The sequence below is a fragment of the Crotalus tigris genome, unplaced genomic scaffold (genome assembly GCF_016545835.1).
Source record: "Crotalus tigris isolate CLP2741 ecotype Arizona unplaced genomic scaffold, ASM1654583v1 scf7180000024427.8105951120:4207309, whole genome shotgun sequence".
In the NCBI taxonomy this organism is placed as follows: Eukaryota; Metazoa; Chordata; class Lepidosauria; order Squamata; family Viperidae; genus Crotalus; species Crotalus tigris.
The window spans coordinates 3,434,149-3,452,327 of NW_024100595.1; the positions used below are offsets into that span (position 1 = coordinate 3,434,149).

The following is an 18,179-nucleotide window of genomic DNA, read 5'->3' on the forward strand; positions in this document are numbered from 1 at the left end:
CAGCACTTGGGATAATTTTAGGTTGCATCCAGGGCTCTCTTATAAGAGGTATAAACTGAAGAGACAAACAGTACTGCAGTTGCCTTGCTGTTTTTTGAACTACCCATCCATAGATATTCCCATGGAAATGAAACATGTAGCTTTCATTATAGACAGAAGCCAAAAAAACAGAGAAATTCATTGTTATGGAACAAAGCTAAAAAAAACTTAACCATGATATACATGGTTAAAACCTTCACATCGCTCAATCGTCAACAGAATAAATAAACTTCAAGCTGTTAAATAACACTATTGTTAAATAACACTATTGGTTATACAGCAACAGATTCGACTCAAGGCCACTAATTCCCATCATCCCCTGCTTCCAGCAGGTCCCCACTCAGATATATCCCTTTAGGTTCTGTCTCTTCATCCTTAATTTTTAAAGTTCTCCCAGACATCATAAAAATCAACTCTAGCTCTGATGAGCATAAAATATATTTATTTGCTTGTTTAACTTAATTGTTGACCATCAAGGAGACTTTCCAGTCATATATTTCTACTGCACAAGTTTCTGCAAGGTAATTGTGTCTAGAAAATGATAGGATAGCATCTTAATCTTCTTTCATACTTAAGAGTCTATCTGCTTACTCAGATAATTAGTAACTGGTTAGATTACATCAAAAACCATGGACCTCGAACCTTATTGCACTTAGAAGTGATTGAGGTAGGAAGAAAAACATGGAACTGGTCTGTAGTGATGTTCGAAAGCAAAGGAATGATAGAAGATGAACTGGATCTTGCTGCCTTCCGGATAATCTTTGGAACATGCTAAATTAACACCGTGCAAGCAGATGGATAAACACTAGGACAGAAGCAAGAAATTGAACTGGAGAGGTTGGGATGTGTGACATGATGGGAACACTGAAGATCTCAAAGTTATTTTGAGAACAGTTTGGGACTTTGGCTGAAAAAAAGCCCTTGCTGAGTTGAGAACGAGGCGCTGATGCACTCAGCCAAAATTTAAAACTATTTCTTTGGTAGTGACATTTCCACATGGGAAATAGAGGGTCCACCCATTCCCGTGAAGCTTAGGTCTGCTACCAAAGGTCATCTGAGGGCAAAAAGGTAGATCTTTTACAAATGTCTAACATCACAACCTCAAGCCAGTCAACACAGGGCCATAGCTTGATATTGCAAATGTCCCGAGACTGACACATCTGAAATCCAGGAGCTTTCCAGTCCACAACCGACATTCCTCCAGAGCATCTCTCCACTCAGGTTGTCCTGTCCTTCTGGGCCTACTTCTCCACTTGCTTCTCTGCTGAGATCTCTTGCAGCCACCTGATTGTGCGATTCCGGCTCTCTTCCCAGGTGAAGCGAGGTGTGTATCCAAAGTGCCTCAGGGCCTTGTTAGTGTTTACGGTGAAGGTGGTGCTGACGATCACCAGGGTGTAGGTGTTGAGGATGGGGGCATACACGCAGAAGGGCTTCAGGAGCCACTGCAGGATAACATTGACCAGAGCTATCAGCTGGAGGAGAAAGAACGGCACCAGGGGACGGGAACCCAAGAGGCGAAAGCCGCACGGCTTCAAGAACTCCATGTTAAAGTCCTCGTAGCTCTTGTAAGGAGAGTCATCATAGCAATAATAAACTTGGCCCCCGATGGTTGAGGGGTCCTCTTGGATCTTCCGAGCCACCAGCAGATGCATCCAAGCCACGTTGCCTACAGAAGGGGCAAGTTGGGAGACCAAAAAGATAAATCAAGTGAGGGACGTTTCACTGACCAACACCCCTTTTGTGAAAAGACAGGGATAACAGGGAGACACAGTAACAGCAGCATTGTTTACTCAAGCCAAGACAGTAGGAATAAGATCTCAAACGTGTTTTTAAAAACAGTGCTTCGTACATTCTATAAATTAAAAATCAAACACAAGATCCAGTCACACAAGACACTGAAATAGACACAACAAATTGTGTGTGTGTGTGTGTGTGTGTACAAGCATGTTAATTTTTGAGAAAATTAGAACAATCAGTGAAATGAGTTGCTTCCAGAAGTTGTGGGTGCTCCAAGAAGAGATTGGACAACCATTTGTCTGAAATTATATAGTGTCTCCTGTTTAAGCAAGGGGTTGGACTAGAAGACCTCCAAGGTCCCTTCCACCTGCTATTTTGTTATTTCCCAACTCCTAGTGGGAATGGGGATTTTTGGGAAGGAGTTACGCATTGCTCTCACTTATCTGCAATAGACATAGCAAATAAATCCAGCAGCTAAACTGAAGTGGTTTTCTTAAAAAAAGAAATATCTCTTACAACAGGGTTTTCACGTTTGCCTGTCCGAATCCCCGAGGGAGTCCTAAGTAACTTCTGGGGGGCTACAAACTAAGCTGAAATCTGATCAGGCTTACCCAGACAAAATGCAAACAATGTCAAGACTCACTGCAAACTTTGCTCCTTTTTTGTGTGTGTGCAAAAGAAGGGAGGCCGCTGGCTTGGAAAGTCTGAGAAATGCAGTGAGAAATACTAAGGGGTGTATTTGTTTTTCCTCTAACTCAACGAAAACATTATTTTTATTCATGGGGAGAGGAAAGTTTGCATACACATCCATTCTTTCTCTAAGGGCCCAGCGTACGCCAAACTTTGAGAACCTGCCCTGAACAACAATGTCAAATTAATAACAAAATGAAATTCAATGGTGAAAAAAGCAAGGTTCTACATTTAGGCAGGGCTTTTTTTCTCATAGAACACCCAGAACGGAGTTCCGGCACCTTTTTTGGATGGAACATTATAGGGTAGGCAAGGCGGGTTGTATGATGTATGTGAGTTCCGGCACCTTTTTTTTTTTTTTTTTTTAGACAAAAAGCACTGCATTTAGGCAACAAAAACCAAATGCACAGGTATAGTATAGGGGATACCTTCCTCAATAGTAGTAACTGTGAGAGGGACCTCGGAGTCCTAGTGGAGGACAATCACTTAGATATGAGCCAGCAGTGTGCTGCAACTGTCAAAAAGGCCAACACAGTGCTAGGCTGCATTAACAGAGGGATAGAATCAAGATCACGTGAAGTGTTAATACCACTTTACAAGGCCTTAGTAAGGCCACGCTTGGAATACTGCATCCAGTTTTGGTCACCACGATGTAAAAAAAGATGCTGAGACTCTAGAAAGAGTGCAGAGAAGAGCAACAAAGATGATTAGGGGACTGGAGGCTAAAGCATATGAGGAACGGTTGCTGGAATTGGGTATGTCTAGTTTAATGACGAGAAGGACGAGGGGGGACATGATAGCAGTGTTCCAATATCTCTGGGGCTGCCACAAAGAAGAGGGAGTCAGGCTATTCTCCAAAACGCCTGAAGGCAGGACAAGAAGCAACGGATGGAAACTGATCAAGGAGAGAAGCAACCTAGAACTAAGGAGAAACTTCCTGACAGTGAGAACAATTAACCAATGGAACAACCTACCTCCAGAAGCAGTAAATGCTCCAACACTGGAAGTTTTTAAGAAGAGACTGGACAGCCATTTGTCTGAAATGGTGTAGGGTTACCTGCCTGAGCAGGGGGTTGGACTCGATGACCTCCAAGGTCCCTTCCAACTTTATTATTATTATTATTATTGTTGTTGTTGTTGTTACTGTTACTATTATTATTAATTCACATCAGGCTTGTTTTGTGGGTCTGAATGTTATATCCAAAAGCTCCGGCCACCAAAAGGTAATTCAGAAATGTGCTTGACAGCAGAGGCCTGGGCGATGGTTCTTAAGAAGTCCCAATAAAAGAGAACATCTGCAGCTCAGGGTTTGAACTGTGGGGTCCTTGGTGCTCACTGAACTTATTGTTTGCTTGCAAATATTTCACTACCTGACTAGGTAATATCATCATTGAGAAGGATTGCTGGGTTTGCTCCATTTATTTATAAGAGTTTGCCCTGCCAGTGTTAGCGGAGGTGTGACACCAAATAAACAATCAAGTAGAAAACAATACCCTAATCAAGGGACTACCAAGGGGAAAAAAACCCACACCCCCACCAATAAAAGCAAGGAAAGCTACTGTACATAAACAGGGAGCAAATTCCACCTTCCTTGGCACTGACAACATTATCTAGTCAGGTAATGAAATGTCTGCAAGCAAACAACTAAGCTCAGAGACCACCAAGGACCCCACAGTTCTTAAGAAGTTCGGAGCCTGATATAAAGAAGCACATATGTACAGGAACAGCTTAAATGGACTCCAGAAGATGGTAGAGGACAGGAAGGCCTGGAGGAACGTTGTCCATGAGGTCACGATGGGTCGGACACGACTTCGCAATTAACAACAACAAATGTACAGGAACATGCACAAGAAGAGTAAAAAAAATCTGAATAAAAGAAGGTGGGTCAAGAATGCACCAGCACAACTTACCTACATAGACCCTGCCATGCTCGACAGAAGCCGGGACCGCCCGGATCATGTACTTCTTTGTCACCAGCCCTTTCTCATAAAAATCCTTCATCAGCAGATGGTTCTCCCCATAGATGCCCGTCGGACGAAGGGCACAAGTCACTAGCTGCTTCCCGTTGGGCATCTGCGGAAAAGAAGAGATGTGCTGTTGCTGATTGGCAGAATGAGCATGTTGTGGGTGGACAATCCACCATCGAGACAAGCTAGAAGTTGGTGGCAGGGTCTTTATTTAGGTGTTGGTTTGCTGGACTTTCATCCCAAGTTTCCTTGGAGATTAAGGCAAGGGATCTGGCCATCCTTCCTCCTGGCTTCCCCTAACAAGAAGCATGTGAGGTAGGTTAGGCCAGGGGTGCTGGCTCAGGAATTCTGGGAGTTGAAGTCCACGAGTCATAAAAGAGCCAAAGTTGCCTACCCCTGGGTTAGGCCAATGGAGATGACCACCAGGCCCAAAGTCACTTCTCCTGTGAACTTTCACAGCTGAAAGTGGACCACACCTGGGCTTCTCCAATCAGATTCCACTAATAACTCAATGAGCTAGACTGGGCTGAGACCATACATGGCCCAGGGCACAGGTCGGCAACCTGCGGCTCTGGAGCCGTATGCGGCTCTTTGAGCCTTCCCCTGTGGCTCCCAGCCTCCTCTGCCATTTGCAGAGAGAGAGAGACAGAAAGAGGCACTTGCACTTCCCTTTCTCTCTCTCTCTCTCTCTCTCTCTGTGCGTGTGTGTGTGTGTGTGTATGTGTGTGTAAAAAAGAGTGGACTCACGATGTTCTCCGACGAGCTGAAAAGCTTATTTGGGCAGGGTTCCTCTCTTTGCTGCGTCTCTGCAGGAAGCAGGGAGAGCAGGAGAGAGCTAGCTAGCCCAGCTATGCTGACTCAGGAATTTTGGGAGTTGAAGTCCATGAGTCATAAAAGAGCTGAGGTTGCCTACCCCTGAGCTTGTTGGAGAACAGCTTGAAGCCAGCTTGCCAGGTGAGCAGAAGATTGGAGAAAGGGAGAGAGGGGGGGGAGAGAAAGAGAGAGAGGAGGAGAGAAAAAGAGAGAGAGAAAGAAAGAAAAAAAGAAAGAAAGAAAGAAAGAAAGAAAGAAAGAAAGAAAGAAAGAGGGAGGGAGGGAAAGAGAGACAGAGAGAGACCCTTTTGACATCTCAAATGAAGATAACACTGCATATATCCTTTTTTACCTTTATTTTATACACACACACAGACACACACACACACACACACACACAAAATAAAGGTAAAAAAGGATATATGCAGTGTTATCTTCATTTTAGATATCAAAAGGGTTTTGCGGCTCCCAGTGTTTTGTTTTCGGTGGGAAATGGGTCCAAGTGGCTCTTTGAGTGTTTTGGGTTGCCTACCCCTGGCCCAGGGATATTGAGTGAACGTCCATCATTCAGGACCTGGGCCTTCCCTCACCATGATGTATCACTGGCTGTCTTAATCAAGACACCAGCATTGGGCCCAGGAGATGCAGGGTTCAAACCCCACAAAATGACTGGGGAAAAAAAAGACAGCGAAGGCAGTGTTAACAGTACTATACAGCATTGTACGCCAACTAGACACAGGGACAGTTTCTTCCCTTGTGCCCTCACCCCTAATTCTCGCAGCTGACAAAATACAGTACTAAGTGGGGTCCCCCCCCCAATGTGTATGTATATTAACTCATAGGGTGTGGCTGCAGTTTTATTATTTATCCCCTTTATTATTTTTTACTTCCTCCTTTTTATTGGCTGCGCACTTTAGTATTATTATTATATTGTGCTGTTTTGCAAGTACACTGAAGTTCTTCTGTACCAGAGACAAATGCCTTGTCTGTCTAAGCACACTTGGGCAAATAAATAAACTATATAAATAATTATGTAAGTAGGCATAGCTCCTTCAAATAACCTTCCCCATCCCTGTACCCTGCAGATAATTTGACCTGCAATGCACAAATCAATCCACAGCCAGCACATACTGCCTAAAATCAGTGTTTCTTAACCTTGACAATTTTAAGGCATGTGGACTTCAACTCCCAGAATTCCACAGCCAGCAATGCTGGCTGTGGAATTCTGGGAGTTGAAGTCCACATGCCTTAAAATTGTCAAGGTTGAGAAGCACTGGCCTAAATCTTTTGCCGAGCCGCCAATTTCACGGAAGCTGCTACAGATCAAGGGACAGGCAGGGTTTGAGACAGAAGGGCCCCCAAAAGCTTGGTTAATAATTATCGGTTAACTCAGAAGACATTCAAATGCCTCTCTCAAGTTCTAGCTTACCGATTTCCCATTGGCTTCAAGGACCAGCTGCTCAGCCTTGGCTTTGCTAAGTGGGTATGGATGGTGGTAGACGCTGTCATATTTTGTGTCCTCGTTGCCCCTGCAAGCAAGGGAAGAAAGCATCACAGACAATCAAAATCCAGTGCTTGCAACAGGTGGGACCAAGAGCAGCTAACCAGGTTACAGTTAATAAAGTTATGCATCTTAAATACACTTCAGCACTGTTCAGCTAAATCCAGTGCAAATGCTATAGTGGTGGCCGCCTCCAGCATTATTTAGGAGAGGACAATGTTCCTAAACCCTTAAATGATATGAGGAAGAAGGGGGGGGGGAATCTGTTACTTGACTCCCTTGACTCCCCCATGATGGAAAGGGTTGTTTCTAAAAGAGGCTGAGACTCAAGAAAGAGTACAGAGAAGAGCAACAAAGATGATTAGGGGACTGGAGGCTAAAACATATAAGGAACGGTTGCTGGAATTGGGTATGTCTAGTTTCTTGAAGGACGAGGGCGGACATGATATCCAATATCTCAGGGGCTGCCACAAAGAAGAGGGAATCAAGCTATTTTCCAAAGCGGCTGAAGGCAGAAGAAGAAGCAACGGATGGAAACTAACCAAAGAGAGAAGCAACCTAGAACAATTAACCAATGGAACAAGCTGCCTCCAGAAACTGTGAATGCTCCAACACTGGAAATCTTTAAGAAGAGACTAGACAGCCATTTGTCTGAAATGGTATAGGGTTTCCTGCCTGAGCAGGGGGTTGGACTAGATGGCCTCCAAGGTCCCTTCCAACTTTTTATTATCAATAATAATAATAATAATAGGTTTTTCCTATATGCAGCCATTAAAGGTACAAGGATACAGGTAGTCCTTGACTTACGATCACAGTTGAACCCAAAATTTCTGTTGCTAAGCGAGACAGTTGTTAAGCGACCTTTCTTGCCACAACTGTTAGGTGAATCCCTGCAACTGTTAGTAGCCTGGTTGTAAAGTGAATCTGGATTCCCCATTGGCTTTGGTTAGCCGAATGTCACAAAAGGTAAATCACCTGAATCATACATTTGAACCAGTTGCCAAGTGTCCCAATTTTGACCACGTGACCATGGGGATACTGCAATGGTGCTAAGCGTGAAAAACGGTCCTAAGCCACTCTTTCTAAGGTAGAATAATATAGAATAATGTGGAATAATAATAATAATAATGAAAAATCATTAAAACAATGGTGTGTCTGCATAATAATTACTGGAATAAAGCTGTGTTAGCGATCTGTGACTAACCAAATGCGCATTGCACTAGGACAGTGTTTCCCAAACTTGACAATTTTAAGGCATGAGGACTTTATCTCCCAGAATTCCACAGCCAGCAATGCTAGCTGTGGAATTCTGGGAGTTGAAGTCCTCATGCCTTAAAATTGTCAAGTTTGGGAAACACTGCACTTGGAAACAATGTATGTAGCATAACTGTCCATTGTGTGCCCGTGAGAAATGAATCTGATGTATTACAACGTAGATTTCTATGTGTGCCCCTTTGTTCCTGAGAAAGGAAAAGTATAAAACTGTAGTTTAAACCCACCCTCAGAACTGCTTGTCTTCACTGCTTCTGAACCTTGCCGCAATAAATCTCTCTGTTACACCCTCTGGAATTTGTAAAAGTCTCTTTCGTTTTGTACAAGAATTCCAGTGTCATTGTAACTGAACGGTGACCGAATAAATGGTTGTACGTTGAGGATCACTTGTACCCTGCCGTGAAAATTTTTCAAATTTGCAAGCCTGGGGATGACTAAGCTTCTAAACACGAACAACAAGTCAACTTTCCCTACTTTTTAAAAGGGAGGACAGAACCAACAGATTGGCCCACACCCCTAGAGAGCGCTATGCCTTTAAGACTCCTTCTCTGTCTGTCTCCATGGTGTCTGTTAGTAACTATATCCCTGTTGTCATGGCGTTGCTAGGAGAACCCGGGGGAAACCCTTGGGCAGGGCCAAAACATCCCGGGTCTGGCCTAAATCAGGGGAACTCCCTATTATTCACAGCCAGCATTGAAACTCAGTTAACTCTTTAGGTGTTCGCTTCTGTTTAGAAAATAATGCATGTTTAGGCCCTTCTATAGCTAAAACAGTATGAGAAGGCTCGAAAGAATAAGAAACTCCAAAGCTGACCAAATCAGAACATAAAATAATAGGGTTGAAAAAGGCCTCGGTCGTCTTCCAGTCCAACCCAAGGGAAATTCAGCAGAAATTGTATAAAAACTCACCAGTTTTCTTCGGCTAATGGAGCGCGACATTATTATTATTATTTTTTTTAAAAAAAAATGTAGCTCATACCTGTAGAAATGGTGGCCTTTTGTGTTAGGTCCCACGACCTCCATGCTACTGGTGTAAATCAGATACTGGACTCCTTCTGTGACACAGGCCTCAATTACGTTATTGGTTCCTAGCGGGAAAGAGGGGAAAAGGGGATAAGATGAGGAGAGGAGGAAGAAGAGGAGAAACAATGCAAAACGTGGCAGTCCACCACGGCCTTCACCTGCTAGAAAAGAAACAGTTCTGCCAGGAATGAAAAAAAAAGAAGGAATTTGTGAGGTTTTTATTGAGTAGGAACCAATCATTTTTGCAGCTTGTTTTCCTGCAGAAACCAGAGGCTAACTGTGAGAGGGACCTCGGAGTCCTACCGGACAATCACTTAACCATGAGCCAGCAGTGTGCAGTAGCAACCAAAAAAGCTAATACAATCCTGGGTTGTATAAACAGAGGCATAGAATCAAGATCACGTGAAGTATTAGTACCGTTTTATAAAACCCTAGTAAGACCACGCCTGGAAGACTGCAGCCAATTTTGGTCACCATATCACAAAAAAGATGTTGAGAGTTTGGAAAAAAAATTTGGAGAAGAGCAACTAAAATGATCAAAGGCCTGGAGACTAAAACATATGAAGAACGGCTGTGGGACTTGGGCTTGGCTAGTCTAAAGAAAAGAAGAAATAGGGGAGACATGATAACAGTGTTCCAGTATTTTAGGGGCTGCCACAAAGAAGAGGGGATCATGTTATTCTCCAAAGCACCAGAGGCCAGGACAAGAAACAATGGTTGGAAACTGATCCAAGAGAGAAGCAACCTGGAATTAAGGAGAAACTTCCTGACTGTGAGGCCAATTAACCAGTGGAACAGCTTGCCTCCAGAAATCGTGGGTGTTCCATCTCTGGAGATTTTTAAGAGCAGACTGAACAATCAATTGTCTGAGATGGTATAATGACTGGACTAGAAGACCTCCAAGGTCCCTTCCAGCTCTATTCTGTTCTGTTCTAGTCTTTATTCTATTCTATTCTATTCTATTCTATTCTATTCTATTCTATTCTATTCTATTCTATTCTATTGTATTCTACTATTCTATTCTATTATTCTATTCCAGTGGTTCTCAACCTGTGGGTCGGGACCCCATTTGGGGTCAAACGACCATTTCATGGGGGTCGCCAAACAAGGCTGTCCGCCATTTTTCCCCCTTTTCTTTGGCCATGCCCCTGGCACCCGGTGATGTATAAGTGGTTGGGGGTCACCACAACATGGGGAACTGTATTATGGGGTCACGGCATTAGAAAGGTTGAGAACCACTGTTCTATTCTATTATTCTATTCTATTATTGTATTCTATTCTATTCTTCTATTCTATTCTATTCTATTCTTCTATTCTATTCTATTCTATTCTATTTTTTTATTCTATTCTATTCTATTCTTTGCAGCAGAGAACCTGGAAAGAAGTAACTGGGGAAGTCAAGATTATTTTGTAAAAGCCAAGATACTTTTGACCTTGGTCAAATAGCCTTTCTTTGCAAATTAAGCCATTTCCTGCACATTTGTCCATATCAGACATTACTTGGGTGATGATTCAGCTGGCGGAAAGGCATATTATTGTAATTCACCAAATCTATCGCTGGGAGTAGATGCAACACCCCACCTCTGTTGCAGTCCTGGGAAAATAAACAGGCTTCCAGGTCTGCCTGGAATGACAAGGTCAGCATGAGAATTCTCCCATGCCATGATTGTATGATAAGGGTGCAAGCTATCTACTGGGCTGTGTGTGTCTCAAGACTCCAGACGTGAATGGTAACAAAAAAAAAAAAAAAAGGATTTGGAAGGGATTTGTGCAAACCCCATTTCCCAAGTTTGTGAACCACAAGAAGCCTGAAGCTAGGACTTCTAGACAACCCTTAGGAGATGTGTGGGACCTAGAGGCTATATTCACCCCCCCCCCAAGTTACAGAAAACAACAGCTGTCTTTCAAATTTGGCAGCATAATGAGAACCTGATCCAGTCTAAGCCTCTGTAGAGATAATAACAGGACATGGTCAGATGGCCCAGCCACTTAAAAAAGCTACTTCGTACTCCTATGATCCATTCTCCTTTTAACCACGATCCCACTCTTTCAGGGAATAAGAGATCTCATGTTAAAGAAGTGTTTACATTTTAGGTCAGTTATCTTTTTTTAGGTCTTTTTCCTTCTCCAAATTACTAATTCTGTGTGTGTGTCACGGTATGTTTCTCGGCTATTTTAAAACACTCTTTGACTCACTTCAGAGCAATTCTGTCTCAGTAAGTATAGCACTCTAATGCAACAATAGATTGGATCCTGTACTAATTAGTGGGTTGTCATGAGCAAATTGTCAACGTTGGAGGAAACAGGTACAGGGCCTGGATGGTGGAACCATAAACCAGCTACACCAGTTGGATTTGCAAGGCACAGCTAGAGAAATGGGCTGGTTCAGGATTTCATGAGAAGACAGCCAACAGGGATTACAGCGTTCATTTTCTAGCACAGTGGTGGCGAACCTATGGCACGCGTGCCAGAGGCGACACTCGGAGCCCACACCAGCAGCCCCCCCCCGGAGGAGAGTCGCCCCCGAGTGCGACCTGTGCAGAGTAGCACAGCCAAGGATATGGCAGCTGGGCAGCGGGGACAAGACTCCGCCGTCACACCCCATTGTGCATAGCTGATGCTGCAGGGTGCAGGCGGAGGGGGGGCTGCCATGGCGTTGCTGGGCCACATGGATGATTTGCGGCAGGCCGTAGAGGCAGTGGGTGGCCCTGTGGGTGGGCGGGGCACAGGGATGGAGTGGGGTGGGCGGGGCAGGCCCGGGTTTTGGGCACTCGGTCTCTAAAAGGTTCGCCATCACTGTTCTAGCATCTCTGGAAGTGCTTCTCAATGTTGGCAACTTTAAACGATATGGACTTCAACTCCCAGAATTCCCAGCCAGCATGCTAGCTCAGGAATTCTGGGAATTGAAGTTCACACGTCTTAAAATTGCCAATGTTGAGAAACACTGATCTATAGATTTGCTAAGGGAAAGGGGAGGCATTTGAGATGAAAATGAAGTTTGTCAAGGAGACAAGATAGAATAATCAAAATGATTGAGTTCTAGGTGGGCTTCCTTTCATAAAAATAAATAAAACACAATAGGAAACTGACAGGTGTCAGGTACTGGAGGATCTGAGGGGCTCTCCTTTTTCTGGCTTGCAAATGAAAGTCTCTGTTTATAATAGATTAACCCAGAGAAGGAGAATTTTACAGGGTGGGAAACTATTCTCTTTAAATGACTTTGCTATTTAAACCATCTTGGTCTTGTCCAAAACATTTGATCTTTTGAAATACAAACGTGCAGGCTTTCAGATTAAGTGCAATGCCAAAAGTCAAATCTCAACCCAAAATTGCTGACGTACTGCATTCATTCATTTATTTGTTCATTCTTGAGAACATTTTTGAGCAGATCTTCCCTGAATATAAATAATAACAATTAAAGAGAGATATCAGGCGTATTAAAAATGAAAATTAAATAATAATTAATAATAATAATAATAGTAAAGTTGGAAGGGACCTTGGAGGTCATCTAGTCCAACCCCCTACTCAAGCAGGAAACCCTGCACCATTTCGGACAAATGGCTGTCCAGTCTCTTCTTAAAAACTTCCAGTGTTGGAGGATTCACAGCTTCTGGAGGCAGGTTGTTCCACTGGTTAATTGTTTCTCCTTAGTTCTAGGTTGCTCCTCTCCTTGATTAGTTTCCATCCGTTGCTTCTTGTCCTGCCTTCAGGCGCCTTGGAAAATAGCTTGACTCCCTCTTCTTTGTGGCAGCCCCTGAGATATTGGAACACTGCTATCATGTCCCCCCTCGTCCTTCTCTTCATTAAACTAGACATACCCAATTCCAGCAGCTATTCCTTATATGCTTTAGTCTCCAATCCCCTAATCACCTTTGTTGCTCTTCTCTGCACTCTTTCTAGAGTCTCAACATCTTTTTTACATCGCAGTGACCAAAACTGGATGCAGTATTCCAAGTGTGGCCTTACCAAGGCATTGTAAAGTGGTATTAATACTTCACGTGATCTTGATTCTATCCCTCTGTTAATGCAGCCCAGCACTGTGTTGGCCTTTTTGGCAGCTGCAGCACACTGCTGGCTCATATCTAAGTGATTGTCCTCCACTAGGACTCCGAGGTCCCTCTCACAGTTACTACTATTGAGCAAGGTACCCCCTATACTATACCTGTGCATTTGGTTTTTCTTGCCTAAATGTAGAACCTTACTTTTTTCACTACTGAATTTCATTTTGTTGTATGTGCCCAGTGTTCAAGTGGTTGCAAAAGGTGATCAGATGACCCTGGGATACTGCATTGGTCATAAATGTGAGGTCAGTTGCCAAGAATCTGAATTTTGATCAAATGACTATGGGGCTTCTGCAGTGGTCAAAAATGTGAAAAAACGGTCATAAGTCACCTTTTTCAGTGCCATTGTAACTTTGAATGGTAAGTAAACAAACTGTTGTAAGTCACGGGCTGCCTATATATTTCAACAAAGGTTGGAAAATAATTTCAATTTTGAGGCCTCCTGAGAGGGTCCTAAGGCCACATTTTAATACTGTTTTCCTACCTAAGCTCCTTAAATTGTATGGACAATAATCCTAGTGGATTCAAAGAAGGGATTTGCTGAGATTTCAAACTAGGGAAAGCCAAATGGAAATTCACCCTGAGTGAATGATGATCCTACCTCACAGGGTCCTTGTGAAAACAAGAAACTGTACATGTTTAAAATATAATAAATAGAGCAGCCCAGCATTTCTCCTCTAAAGACCGCTCAGTTCTACTTCCCAACAGGTTGTTACTTTGGAAAATAATCATTTATCATCCTGACAACTGAGCCTGTTAGTTGGTTCCAAGAATAATGCTGCAAAAGTCTGAATGGAAGACAACAAAACTCCTCTTGGATCATCCTTCGCTTGTTTGATCCACCCTGGGACATTAATCATACAAACAAAAGAATAAAGATGCCTCTTATGTGGGTGTTGTTATTCTTGCTCCTGACTCATTTGAGGCACAAAACGTCTCTTTTAAAAGCCCTCTGAAGCGTCTCCCAAATGCCCAGCAGACGCGTCACATTAGGCTTCTGGAGCCAAACCAAATGAGCTCTGGAAAGCCCAGAAAAATAGGCAAAGACCTTGGGGGGATTGGCACACAACACAAGGCGAGGGCGGAAGCCTGTGGCATTTCAACCGGGAGCCCCTGATGGAGAGACGAGATACTTTCTTTGAGGGCAGGAGAGTATTAAGAATAAAATCAATCAAAATAATACAAAAGTAGAAGAGACCCTTCAAATATAAATTCTATTCTGTTCTGTTCCATTCTAGTGTAGTCCAGTCCGGTCCAGTCCAATCTATTCCATTCCATTCTGTTATTCTATTCTGTACATTCCATTCTTCCAGGGCATGTAAACCATACTCTATGTACTCTTTCTAGAGCAGTGGTTCTCAACCTTTTTAATGCCGCGACCCCCAACCGGTCGTAAGTCGAGGACTACTCAACTGGTGCAGCACCGTTTGCAGAATGGGACTTTTGGCGGGCTCAGCAGGGCAGAGACAGCCTGGACAATTCCTACTGGCTTTTGAAAGAGTCTATTCTATTGGCTTTCAAAAGCCAATAGAATAAAAGGGAGTAGCACAGCTAAGGAAAAGGGGGAAAAAATGGCTGACTGCGTTGTTTGGCGACCCCCGTGAAATGGTCATTCGACCCCAAATGGGGTCTCAACCCACAGGTTGAGAACCACTGTTCTAGAGTCTCAACGTCTTTTTTATATCGTGGTGACCAAAACTGGATGCTATATTCCAAGTGTGGCCTTACCAAGGCATTGTAAAGTGGTATTAACACTTCACGTGATTCTATCCCTTTGTTAATGCAGCCTAGCACTGTATTGGCCTTTTTGGCAGCTGCCAAATTCTATAAATTCTGTTCTGTTCTGTTCTGTTCCATTCTAGTCTAGTCCAATCCAGTCCAATCCAATCTAATCCACTCCACTCCATTCCATTCTATTATTCCATTCCGTTCCGTATATTCCATTCTTCCAGGGCATGTAAACCAGCGATGTAAATACTTTGTTCTTGGAAATGTGGATTGTATTTGTTGCACAAATAACATCAACAACTTTCATCTTGTTTTCTGTTCCTGTCATGTTCAATGAGCCATTCTGATTGTTTATTCCATTCTATATGGAATAAATCTCATGCTATCATCATCATTCATCATCATTCATCAGCATCAGTATATTATTATTGTTGTTGTTGTTGTTATTTTAATAAAAGCAAGTGGAATCATTTCAAGAGAATTGTTTCCTCCCTTTTCTTGCCTAACATAACATGCATGAAGATCAACCTAAGGTATAAGGCCGTGAAACCCTTTTTAAAAACCCAAAACTTGTCTTGGTGGAAACCAAAAACTTTTAAAAAAAAAAAAATAGCAGCTGAATCAGAAAAATGGAATTATATTCCTCAACCAGCAAGTGCTAGAAGAGATGTGGAAGTAAGAATTTCTCTGCTAGGCCATTTCAAAATGGGGGCACAATTTTGCCTCAAAGGTTCCCATATGAAAACATTCCGCAACTTGGACAACTGATGAATTGTGGAGAAAGCAGGGATGGAAGCTTTTATCCCAAATAACATTTTGGGAACGTACAAAGTGGCATGCGTCTGCTATGGTTAGCAGGTCTGAATATCTTTGGAATTTTGAGACGATGGAAAGTTGGCTCTTCTTAAATGGCTGCCAGAAAGGACTTGCACATTTCCAAAATGGCTGCCGTAGAACAGGGCTTTTCAACCTTTTCACCCATTGTGCCACTTTTAGGATATGACAACATCCGAGTACCACCATCGCCTAGCAAGGTGTCAAAAACTTGATGACAAAAAAAAAAAAGGAAAAAAGTGATAAAGTACAGGTAGCCCTTGACTTACAACAGTTCGCTTAGTGACTGTTCGAAGTTACAATGGCACTGAAAAAAGTGCTCCCTAAGCCACAACCGAGCAAGACACCTGCCTGCCCACCCGGGGGCGCTCTTCCTCCTGTCTGAGGTTTTCACTGTTGTGAGCATTTCTGTTGAGGATTGGCAGCGTTGGGGGGGTGTTTGGTTTTTATCCTCCCCCCCCCCGTCTGCTGGGTGGTTGCAGCAGGTTTTGGTCCCTTCACATGACCCTGGGACATTGTGACTATCACAAATATGAATCAGTTGCCAAGCATCTGAATGTACATCACAAGACCCTGGAGATGCTGCAACATTCCAGCTGATTGGCATTTCTTCTGGGCTCAGCAGAAGTGCCAGGATCAGCACCGAGCTCCAGCTGGAGCCTGGCATTGATCCTGGCACTTCCGCTGAGCCCTGACAGCCCTGCAGCTCCAGCCGTCTCTCGCTCAGGCTTGTGCGGTGCTGCCACCGGTTCAGCCCATTCCCCTCCCCCACTACCACTTTTCTAGGATGGTTGCATACCACCTGCCAGGTGCCAATGTACCATAGGTGGTACCCGTAGCACTGGTTGAAAAGCCCTGCCATAGAAGATACAGCCTCTTAAAAAATGTCCTATCAATTGGGCTGCAATCATCAAGACAGCAAAAAACACAGATGGCAGCAGAGAAAGGCAGAAAAGTCCAATTCTTTGTTGTCTTCTAGTGACTGACTGGATTTTACCAGTTGACCCAGCTAAATCCCCACCTGAAGTGATCTAAAGTTCACTTCACCTGAAGTTTCTCAATCTCAGCACCTTTAAGACGAGTGGATTAATTCCCACAATTCCCCTGGCAGCATGCATATCCGTTTCAGATGGCTATCACCTCAGTTCTATCCTATAAACATTCTGAATGTTTGACAGGCAGCTTTGTTTGCAACCAATTACACCCAGTGGTGAGATTTTGAACAAGTGGCACAGTGATCCGGTAAGGGTAAGAAAGAAAACTCCCTTATGCCTGCAAGCCCAAAGAGAAGAGAAGAGCAGCACCAAATATCCAAAATTATGAATATTTTCAGCTATAGAGAACTTTTAGAAAGTCAGACTAGTTTAAAAAAACCTGAGTTTTCTAGACTAGAAATGTTAAATTTACACAAGCTCAAAATTTGAGAGAAAATTTTTATAAAATGTTTTACAGATGGCACTTAGATCCTAAAAAATTATCTTGTATGTATCCTAATATACAGCCCAAATGTTGGAGATGTGGCAATAAAGATGCGACATATTTTCATATTTGGTGGAATTGTAAAAAGGTAAAGGCATTTTGGATTATGATTTGGTGGAACATTCAAAAGATTTTTAGAAGGAAGATAAAGTTTACTCCTCAACTATTTTTATTGGGTATCTTTGTGGATTTAAATGATAAAGAAACTATTTTGATGTTGAATTTATTAACTGCCGCAAGGTTATTAATAGGTTTATATTGGAAGAAAGATTCTTTGCCTACTTTAGAAGAATGGGTATTTAAAGTATCTAGTTTTGCAGAGATGGCAAAAATTTCTGCCTATTTAAAGGATCATACACAAGAAAGATATATTACTGTATGGAGAAGATGGATAGATTATATTCAGAAATAGTATGGAACTAAAAAGTTTCACTTATTTTATGAATGAATATTATAGTAAATATTACAGAGAATTGTCTTATAGGCTATTGGAGTTAAAGGTTAAGTATGATAATTTTTTTTCCTTTTTTTATTATTATTTTTTCTTTTTTTCTCTTTTTTCTTTTTCTTTTCTTCTTTCTTATTATTATAAATTCTTTTAATTATTAATCCTGTATTCTGCTCTGGGAAGTGAAGGGAGGGGGGTTGGGGGTGGGAGGGAGGAAATGTGGGGGGGGGTAAGTGTAATATAGATAATGGTTGCTTATAGGGGTGCGGCCTGGGCACTCCCCTTATGCTGCGTTCATGGGTTTGATAGGGATGAGAGGTGAGAAAGTGTAGAGAGGAAGTAGGGCAGTGAGAGGAGAGGGGGAGGGGAAGAGAGTAGGATGGGAGGTGAGAAAGAGGAGGGAAGTAGGGAATGTTTTAAGAGAGGGTGGACGCAGCCTGGGGGGAGTGCGCAGGTCGTAATAATGTTTATTTTATCTTAAAATTGTATTGTATACTGTTTTTTATAATGTTTATATGGAAAAAATAAAAAACTTTCATTGAAAAAAAAAACCTGAGTTTTCGCAAAGCTAAATTTCAGTTTCCTGAT

The 18,179-nt window shown here is 42.7% G+C and overlaps 1 protein-coding gene across 5 annotated transcripts in view; it reads right to left on the reverse strand.

Annotated features, from left to right (window-relative positions):
- Positions 1-461: 461 nt before the first annotated feature.
- Positions 462-18,179, reverse strand: part of HSD3B7 (hydroxy-delta-5-steroid dehydrogenase, 3 beta- and steroid delta-isomerase 7) — a 103,980-nt gene continuing 86,262 nt past the window's right edge. For all 5 annotated transcript variants that reach the window (XM_039330319.1, XM_039330321.1, XM_039330320.1 and 2 more), the window contains 4 exons: positions 8,998-9,106; positions 6,676-6,775; positions 4,377-4,539; positions 462-1,705 (listed from right to left, as the gene is read on the reverse strand). In XM_039330319.1, coding sequence (XP_039186253.1) covers positions 1,281-1,705; positions 4,377-4,539; positions 6,676-6,775; positions 8,998-9,106 — 797 coding nt within the window. In that variant the 3' untranslated portion in view covers positions 462-1,280. The remainder of the gene's footprint in view (positions 1,706-4,376; positions 4,540-6,675; positions 6,776-8,997; positions 9,107-18,179) is intronic.